Source organism: Oncorhynchus mykiss, chromosome 7, assembly GCF_013265735.2.
Source record: "Oncorhynchus mykiss isolate Arlee chromosome 7, USDA_OmykA_1.1, whole genome shotgun sequence".
Lineage (NCBI taxonomy): Eukaryota > Metazoa > Chordata > Actinopteri > Salmoniformes > Salmonidae > Oncorhynchus > Oncorhynchus mykiss.
This window is the reverse complement of record NC_048571.1, coordinates 35,092,115-35,102,114: the sequence shown is the minus strand read 5'-3', so window position 1 is coordinate 35,102,114 and position 10,000 is coordinate 35,092,115. Positions and strand designations below refer to the sequence as shown.

The following is a 10,000-nucleotide window of genomic DNA, read 5'->3' as shown; positions in this document are numbered from 1 at the left end:
AGGAGGAGAGGGAAGAAGATGATGAGGAGAAGGAGAAGGAGAAGGAGGAGGAGAATGTAAGACCAGACAACCCTGCCAGTGTGAGGAGAAAGAGGAGGAGGAGGAGGAGGAGGAGTTACTATGGTAACAATGAGGAGCTAAAATCCAGCTTTGAGTTTGAAATCTCCTGAAAGGAGATTTACAGTCCCTGTGTGTGGATGCAGACTAGCCAGGGCTGGAGAGATGTACTGAGGTGTATTCATTGTGTTACAGTCAGACTAGCCAGGCCTGGAGAGATGTACTGAGGTGTATTCATTGTGTTACAGTCAGACTAGCCAGGCCTGGAGAGATGTACTGAGGTGTATTCATTGTGTTACAGTCAGACTAGCCAGGCCTGGAGAGATGTACTGAGGTGTATTCATTGTGTTACAGTCAGACTAGCCAGGCCTGGAGAGATGTACTGAGGTGTATTCATTGTGTTACAGTCAGACTAGCCAGGGCTGGAGAGATGTACTGAGGTGTATCCATTGTGTTACAGTCAGATTAGCCAGGCCTGGAGAGATGTACTGAGACTGAGGTGTAGTCATTGTGTTACAGTCAGACTAGCCATGCCTGGAGAGATGTACTGAGGTGTAGTCATTGTGTTACAGTCAGACTAGCCAGGGCTGGAGAGATGTACTGAGGTGTATTCATTGTGTTACAGTCAGACTAGCCAGGCCTGGAGAGATGTACTGAGGTGTATTCATTGTGTTACAGTCAGACTAGCCAGGCCTGGAGAGATGTACTGAGGTGTATTCATTGTGTTACAGTCAGACTAGCCAGGCCTGGAGAGATGTACTGAGGTGTATTCATTGTGTTACAGTCAGACTAGCCAGGGCTGGAGAGATGTACTGAGGTGTATCCATTGTGTTACAGTCAGATTAGCCAGGCCTGGAGAGATGTACTGAGACTGAGGTGTAGTCATTGTGTTACAGTCAGACTAGCCATGCCTGGAGAGATGTACTGAGGTGTAGTCATTGTGTTACAGTCAGACTAGCCAGGCCTGGAGAGATGTACTGAGGTGTATTCATTGTGTTACAGTCAGACTAGCCAGCCTGGAGAGATGTACTGAGGTGTATTCATTGTGTTACAGTCAGACTAGCCAGGCCTGGGGAGATGTACTGAGGTGTATCCATTGTGTTACAGTCAGACTAGCCAGGCCTGGAGAGATGTACTGAGGTGTATTCATTGTGTTGCAGTCAGACTAGCCATGCCTGGAGAGATGTACTGAGGTGTATTCATTGTGTTACAGTCAGACTAGCCATGCCTGGAGAGATGTACTGAGGTGTATTCATTGTGTTACAGTCAGACTAGCCATGCCTGGAGAGATGTACTGAGGTGTATTCATTGTGTTACAGTCAGATTAGCCAGGGCTGGAGAGATGTACTGAGGTGTATTCATTGTGTTACAGTCAGACTAGCCAGGCCTGGAGAGATGTACTGAGGTGTATTCATTGTGTTACAGTCAGACTAGCCAGGGCTGGAGAGATGTACTGAGGTGTATTCATTGTGTTACAGTCAGACTAGCCAGGGCTGGAGAGATGTACTGAGGTGTATTCATTGTGTTACAGTCAGACTAGCCAGGGCTGGAGAGATGTACTGAGGTGTATCCATTGTGTTACAGTCAGATTAGCCAGGCCTGGAGAGATGTACTGAGGTGTAGTCATTGTGTTACAGTCAGACTAGCCAGGGCTGGAGAGATGTACTGAGGTGTATTCATTGTGTTACAGTCAGACTAGCCAGGCCTGGAGAGATGTACTGAGGTGTATTCATTGTGTTACAGTCAGACTAGCCAGGGCTGGAGAGATGTACTGAGGTGTATTCATTGTGTTACAGTCAGACTAGCCAGGCCTGGAGAGATGTACTGAGGTGTATTCATTATGTTACAGTCAGACTAGCCAGGGCTGGAGAGATGTACTGAGGTGTATTCATTGTGTTACAGTCAGACTAGCCAGGGCTGGAGAGATGTACTGAGGTGTATTCATTGTGTTACAGTCAGACTAGCCAGGGCTGGAGAGATGTACTGAGGTGTATTCATTGTGTTACAGTCAGACTAGCCAGGGCTGGAGAGATGTACTGCGGTGTATCCATTGTGTTACAGTCAGATTAGCCAGGCCTGGAGAGATGTACTGAGGTGTATTCATTGTGTTACAGTCAGACTAGCCAGGGCTGGAGAGATGTACTGAGGTGTATCCATTGTGTTACAGTCAGACTAGCCAGGCCTGGAGAGATGTACTGAGGTGTATCCATTGTGTTACAGTCAGACTAGCCAGGCCTGGAGAGATGTACTGAGGTGTATCCATTGTGTTACAGTCAGACTAGCCAGGCATGGAGAGAGGATGTGCTTTGAGATGTAGTCCTCATGTCCTCTCCTAAACGTGTGTTTGGCCCAAGCCTCCCCCAGCCTCCATCAGCCGACCCCAGACTCCCCCAGACTCCCCCAGCCTCCACCAACTTCCCCCTGCTTCCCCCCAGCCTCCATCAGCCGACCCCAGACTCCCCCAGACTCCCCCAGCCTCCACCAACTTCCCCCTGTTTCCCCAGCCTCCGCAGCCTCCATCAGCCACCCACAGCATCCCCCAGCCTCCACCAACTTCCCCCTGCTTCCCCCAGCCTCCCCCAGCCTCCCCCAGCCTCCCTCAGCCTCCCCCAGCCTCCCCGATGAAAATCAAACAAAATATAATAATATAGAGAAATTATGTACAGAGACATTATTTATAGAGACATTCCTTTACAGAGACATTATTTATAGAGACATTATTTACAGAGACATTATTTATAGAGACATTAATTTACAGAGACATTATTTAGAGAGACAATATTTACAGAGACATTATTTGTATAATCATTCATTTACAGAGACAATATTTACAGAGACAATGTTTACAGAGATTTTATTTACAGAGACATTATTTACAGATACATTATTTATAGAGACATTATTTATAGAGACATTATTTATAGAGACATTCATTTACAGAGACATTATTTACAGAGACATTATTTACAGAGACATTATTTACAGAGACATTATTTACAGAAACATTATTTATAGAGAAATTATTTACAGAGACATTATTTACAGAGACATTATTTACAGAGACAATATTTACAGAGATATCTAATCTAATACCACCATCCCTGTAGTCAGATATCTAAACATCAGATTAATCTAATACCACCATCCCTGTAGTCAGATATCTAATCTAATATCATCGTCCCTGTAGTCAGATATCTAATCTAATACCACCATCCCTGTAGTCAGATATCTAATCTAATACCACCATCCCTGTAGTCAGATATCTAATCTAATATCACCATCCCTGTAGTTAGATATCTAATCTAATATTACCATCCCTGTTGTCACACCCTGGTCAAAGTATTTTGTGTTTATCTTTATTTATTTGGTCAGGCCAGGGTGTGGCATGGGTTTTTGTATGTGGTGTGTTTGTATGGGGATTGTAGCTAGTGGGGTGTTCTAGCTAAGTCTATGGCTGTCTGAAGTGGTTCTCAATCAGAGGCAGGTGTTTATCGTTGTCTCTGATTGGGAACCATATTTAGGCAGCCATATTCTTTGAGTTTGTCGTGGGTGATTGTCCTTAGTGTCCTGATGTCATTGTTCTGTGTTAGGATACACAAGTATAGGCTGTTTCGGGTTTTGTTAAGTTTATTGTTTTGGTAGTGTTTGTGTTTAGTGTGTTAATTCATTAAACATGGATTGCAATAGACACGCCGCATTTTGGTCCGACTCTCCTTCTCATATAGAAAACCGTTACAGAATCACCCACCACAAAGGGACCAAGCAGCGTGTCAACAGGCAGGAACAGCCCAAAGTGGAGTACAGTATGGACTATACTTCTTGGGAGGAGATAGACAGGTGGGCGGTCGACCCAGGGAGAGTGCCGGAGCCCGCCTGGGATTCGATGGAGCAGTGCGCGGAAGGATATAGGAGAATGGAGTTTGCGAAGCAAGCAAGGCGGCGCGGACGGAGGCCCCATAGTCAGCCCCAAAAATTTATTGGGGGGGGGGCTCAGGGAGAGTGTGGCAGAGTCAGGAGCCAGACCTGAGCCAACTCTCCCTGTTTATCGTGAGGAGCCAAGGAGGAGACCAGAACCAGAGCCGGTGTTGGAGGTGAGCGAAACAGACTGTGAAGGAGTTAATGGGGAAATTGGAGGAGAGAGAAATGAGGGAGTTGCTGTGTTGGTGTTTTAAACATGGAATTCGCCCGACGGAGCGTGTCGGGGATTTGATGGCACCTGGGTCAGCGCTCCATACTCGTCCTGAGGTGCGTGTTAGTCGGCTGGTGAAGATGGTGCCAGTCTCACGTACCAGGCCTCCTGTGCACCTCCCTAGCCTTGCACGTCCTGTGCCAGCACCGCTCTCAAGATCTCCAGTACGCCTTCACGGTCTAGCCCATCCTGTGCCACCTCCACACCCCAGCCCTCCGGTAGCAGCTCCCCGCACCAGGCTTCCTGTGCGTGTCCTCGGCCCAGTACCACCAGTGCCAGCACCACGCATCAGGCCTACAGTGCGCCTCGCCTGTCCAGCGCTGTCGGAGCCCTCCTCCTCTCCAGCGCTGTCGGAGTCTCCCGCCTGTTTAGCGCTGTTAGAGCCTTCCTTCTCTACAGCGCTGCCGGAGTCTCCCGCCTGTTCAGAACTGCCAGTTTGCAAAGAGCTGCCAGTTTGCAAAGAGCTGCCAGTTTGCAAAGAGCTGCCAGTTAGCATAGAGCTGCCAGTTAGCATAGAGCTGCCAGTTAGCATAGAGCTGCCAGTTAGCATAGAGCTGCCAGTTAGCATAGAGCTGCCAGTCTGCAAGGAGCTGCCAGAGCTGCCTGTCTGCAGGATGCCGCCAAAGCTGCCAGTCTGCAAGGAGCCGCCAGAGCTGCCAGTCTGCAAGGAGCCGCCAGGGCTGCCAGTTAGCATGGAGCAGCCAGGGCCGCCAGTTAGCATGGAGCAGCCAGGGCCGCCAGTCAGCATGGAGCAGCCAGGGCCGCCAGTCAGCATGGAGCAGCCAGTCAGCATGGAGCAGCCAGTCAGCATGGAGCAGCCAGAGCAGCCAGTCAGCATGGAGCAGCCAGAGCTGCCAGTCAGCATGGAGCAGCCAGTCAGCATGGAGCAGCCAGAGCTGCCAGTCAGCATGGAGCAGCCAGTCAGCATGGAGCAGCCAGAGCTGCCAGTCAGCATGGAGCAGCCAGTTAGCATGGAGCAGCCAGAGCTGCCAGTCATCATGGAGCAGCCAGTCAGCATGGAGCAGCTAGAGCTGCCAGTCGACCAGACTCTCCCAGATCTGCCAGTCGACCAGACTCTTCCAGATCTGCCAGTCGACCAGACTCTTCCAGATCTGCCAGTCGACCAGACTCTTCCAGATCTGCCAGTCGACCAGACTCTTCCAGATCTGCCAGTCGACCAGACTCTTCCAGATCTGCCAGTCGACCAGACTCTTCCAGATCTGCCAGTCGACCAGACTCTTCCAGATCTGCCAGTCGACCAGACTCTCCCAGATCTGCCAGTCGACCAGACTCTCCCAGATCTGCCAGTCGACCAGACTCTCCCAGATCTGCCAGTCGACCAGACTCTCCCAGATCTGCCAGTCGACCAGACTCTCCCAGATCTGCCAGTCGACCAGACTCTTCCAGATCTGCCAGTCGACCAGACTCTTCCAGATCTGCCAGTCGACCAGACTCTTCCAGATCTGCCAGTCGACCAGACTCTTCCAGATCTGCCAGTCGACCAGGATCTGCCAGTCAGCCAGGATCTGCCGAAACCGCCAGCCAGCCAGGATATGGTAGATTCGTCAACCTGCCTGAGCTTCCTCTCACTCCTGAGCTTCCTCTCACTCCTGAGCTTCCTCTCACTCCTGAGCTTCCCCTCAGTCCCGAGCTGCCTCAGTCCCGAGCTGCCCCTCAGTCCCGATCTGCTCCTCAGTCCAGTGGGGTTCTGGGTGAGGACTACTAGGCCATGGTCGGCGGCGAGGGTGGACTATCCAGGGACGCGAGGAGAAGGGACTAAGACATTGATTGAGTGGGGTCCACGTCCCGCGCCGGAGCCGCCACCATGGACAGACGCCCACCCGGACCCTCCCTATTGTTTTGAGGTGCGTTCGGGAGTCCGCACCTTAGGGGGGGGGTTCTGTCACACCCTGGTCAAAGTATTTTGTGTTTATCTTTATTTATTTGGTCAGGCCAGGGTGTGGCATGGGTTTTTGTATGTGGTGTGTTTGTATGGGGATTGTAGCTAGTGGGGTGTTCTAGCTAAGTCTATGGCTGTCTGAAGTGGTTCTCAATCAGAGGCAGGTGTTTATCGTTGTCTCTGATTGGGAACCATATTTAGGCAGCCATATTCTTTGAGTTTGTCGTGGGTGATTGTCCTTAGTGTCCTGATGTCATTGTTCTGTGTTAGGATACACAAGTATAGGCTGTTTCGGGTTTTGTTAAGTTTATTGTTTTGGTAGTGTTTGTGTTTAGTGTGTTAATTCATTAAACATGGATTGCAATAGACACGCCGCATTTTGGTCCGACTCTCCTTCTCATATAGAAAACCGTTACACCTGTAGTCAGATGTCTAATCTAATATCACCATCCCTGTAGTTAGATATCTAATCTAATATCACCATCCCTGTAGTCAGATATCTAAATATCAGATTAATCTATTACCACCGTCCCTGTAGTCAGATATCTAATAGAATGCCACCATCCCTGTAGTCAGATATCTAATCTAATACCACCATCCCTGTAGTCAGATATCTAATCTAATATCACCATCCCTGTAGTCAGATATCTAATACCACTGTCCCTGTAGTCAGATATCTAAACATCAGATCAATCTAATATTACCGTCCCTGTAGTCAGATATCTAATCTAATATCACCATCCCTGTATTCAGATATCTAAACATCAGATCAATCTAATATCACCATCCCTGTAGTCAGATATCTAAACATCAGATGAATCTAATACTACCGTCCCTGTAGTCAGATGTCTAATCTAATATCACCATCCCTGTAGTCAGATATCTAATAGAATACCACCATCCCTGTAGTCAGATATCTAAACATCAGATTAATCTATTACCACCATCCCTGTAGTCAGATGTCTAATCTAATATCACCATCCCTGTAGTCAGATATCTAATCTAACATCACCGTCCCTGTAGTCAGATATCTAATCTAATATTATCGTCCCTGTAGTCAGATATCTAATCTAAAACCACCATCCCTGTAGTCAGATATCTAAACATCAGATTAATCTAATTCCACCATCCCTGTAGTCAGATATCTAATCTAATATTACCATCCCTGTAGTCAGATATCTAATCTAATACCACCATCCCTGTAGTCAGATATCGAATCTAATACCACCATCCCTGTAGTCAGATATATCATCTAATACCACCATCCCTGTAGTCAGATATCTAAACATCAGATTAATCTATTACCACTGTCCCTGTAGTCAGATATCTAATCTAATACCACACTCCCTGTAGTCAAATATCTAAACATCAGATTAATCTAATATTACCGTCCCTGTAGTCAGATATCTGAACTACTATCACTGTCCTTGTAGTCAGATATCTAAACATCAGATTAATCTAGTACCACCATCCCTGTAGTCAGATATCTAATCTAATATTACCATCCCTGTAGTCAGATATCTAATCTAATATCACCATCCCTGTAGTCAGATATCTAAACATCAGATTAATCTATTACCACTGTCCCTGTAGTCAGATATCTAATCTAATACCACACTCCCTGTAGTCAAATATCTAAACATCAGATTAATCTAATATTACGGTCCCTGTAGTCAGATATCTAAACTACTATCACTGTCCTTGTAGTCAGATATCTAAACATCAGATTAATCTAGTACCACCATCCCTGTAGTCAGATATCTAATCTAATATTACCATCCCTGTAGTCAGATATCTAATCTAATATCACCATCCCTGTAGTCAGATATCTAAACATCAGATGAATCTATTACCACCATCCCTGTAGTCAGATATCTAATCTAGTACCACCATCCCTGTAGTCAGATATCTAATCTAGTACCACCATCCCTGTACTCAGATATCTAATCTAGTACCACCATCCCTGTAGTCAGATATCTAATCTAGTACCACCATCCCTGTAGTCAGATATCTAATCTAGTACCACCATCCCTGTAGTCAGATATCTAATCTAGTACCACCATCCCTGTAGTCAGATATCTAATCTAGTACCACCATCCCTGTAGTCAGATATCTAATCTAATACCACCATCCCTGTACTCAGATATCTAATCTATTACCACCATCCCTGTAGTCAGATATCTAAACTACTATCACTGTCCCTGTAGTCAGATATCTAAACATCAGATTAATCAAATACCACCATCCCTGTAGTCAGATATCTAATCTAACATTACCATCCCTGTAGTCAGATATCTAATCTAATATCACCATCCCTGTAGTCAGATATATAAACATCAGATTAATCTATTACCACCATCCCTGTAGTCAGATATCTAATACAACCGTCCCTGTAGTCAGATATCAAATCTAATACCACCATCCCTGTAGTCAGATATCTAATCTAATATCACCATCCCTGTAGTCAGATATCTAATCTAATATCACCATCCCTGTAGTCAGATATCTAATATAATACCACCATCCCTGTAGTCAGATATCTAATCTAATATCACCATCCCTGTAGTCAGATATCTAAACATCAGATTAATCTAATATCACCGTCCCTGTAGTCAGATATCTAAACATCAGATTAATCTATTACCACCATCCCTGTAGTCAGATATCTAATCTAGTACCACCATCCCTGTAGTCAGATATCTAAACATCAGATTAATCTAATATCACCGTCCCTGTAGTCAGATATATAAACATCAGATTAATCTATTACCACCATCCCTGTAGTCAGATATCTAAACATCAGATTAATCTAGTACCACCATCTCGGTGGAACGTGTTTAATCCAGATTCTACCTATCTGCACTGTAATTGAAATCCATATTCCATTTTGGAGCCCAGTCACCCCCTAGCTCTGACATGTTCCCTGTCGTTTCACCTTTTGACTGAATTAAAATGGAATTAGTGGTAATTGGGAAGGCTTTTGGGGGATTACTTTATTTAAACGGGAAGTCTTTCTCTGTACACCTGAACGTGGAGACGAGGCAGATAAGCACTTCCCATTAAAATCCCCTCCAGACAAGACGTCAGCCGAGCCTTACAGAGAGGTGAGGAGCTTTCAGTCCTTCATATGTTAATAATTGGACAGGGAGTTTTTCACCCTGCTTTTCCATCCTCAGTGACATTTGATTTGGAGAAGATTGATAAATTAACACGTATTACCAGTGCCGTGGCAGGCAAGGCGGACAGACACCTCCGAGTAAAACGGACCCACTTTGATTAAATATGAAAAGTTGATTGAATTTCATGAGTAGGAGGAGGAGGTTGGTTGGTTGGTTGCTTCAGAAATACATGACTGTGTTGAATGAGATGGAGACATTAGCGTTTGGCAGACATTCTACACGCATGTCTTGTATACCTGGTGTACAAGATAATGTTTGTTTACGCGCTGGTTTAAACGGCAGATTTCGCCCCAGTATGAAACCAAGCAAGTTGTCGTGTCGATCTAAGAGCATTGTATTGTTTACAAGTTGGTAATAAAATGCCCAGAGAGAGAAGGTTGTTGTGGCCTTCTTACACAGACGAGCCCCAAGACGAGGAGTTTTTGGTTCAAGCCCAGGTTGTTGATGTGTTCAGAGGGTCTCTGGTTCAAGCCCAGGTTGTTGATGTGTTCAGAGGGTCTCTGGTTCAAGCCCAGGTTGTTGATGTGTTCAGAGGGTCTCTGGTTCAAGCCCAGGTTGGGATGTGTTCAGAGGGTCTCTGGTTCAAGCCCAGGTTGGGATGTGTTCAGAGGGTCTCTGGTTCAAGCCCAGGTTGGGATGTGTTCAGAGGGTCTCTGGTTCAAGCCCAGGTTGGGA

The 10,000-nt window shown here is 46.2% G+C and overlaps 1 protein-coding gene across 1 annotated transcript in view; it reads left to right on the top strand.

The window, feature by feature from the left end:
- Positions 1-2,708, top strand: part of LOC118965352 (myb-like protein X) — a 100,692-nt gene extending 97,984 nt beyond the window's left edge. Inside the window, 2 exon segments of the mRNA XM_036984425.1 lie at positions 1-56; positions 2,412-2,708. The exon segment at positions 1-56 is cut by the window's left edge and continues 80 nt beyond it. Of these exon segments, the coding sequence (XP_036840320.1) occupies positions 1-56; positions 2,412-2,708 (353 nt within the window).
- Positions 2,709-10,000: the final 7,292 nt, after the last annotated feature.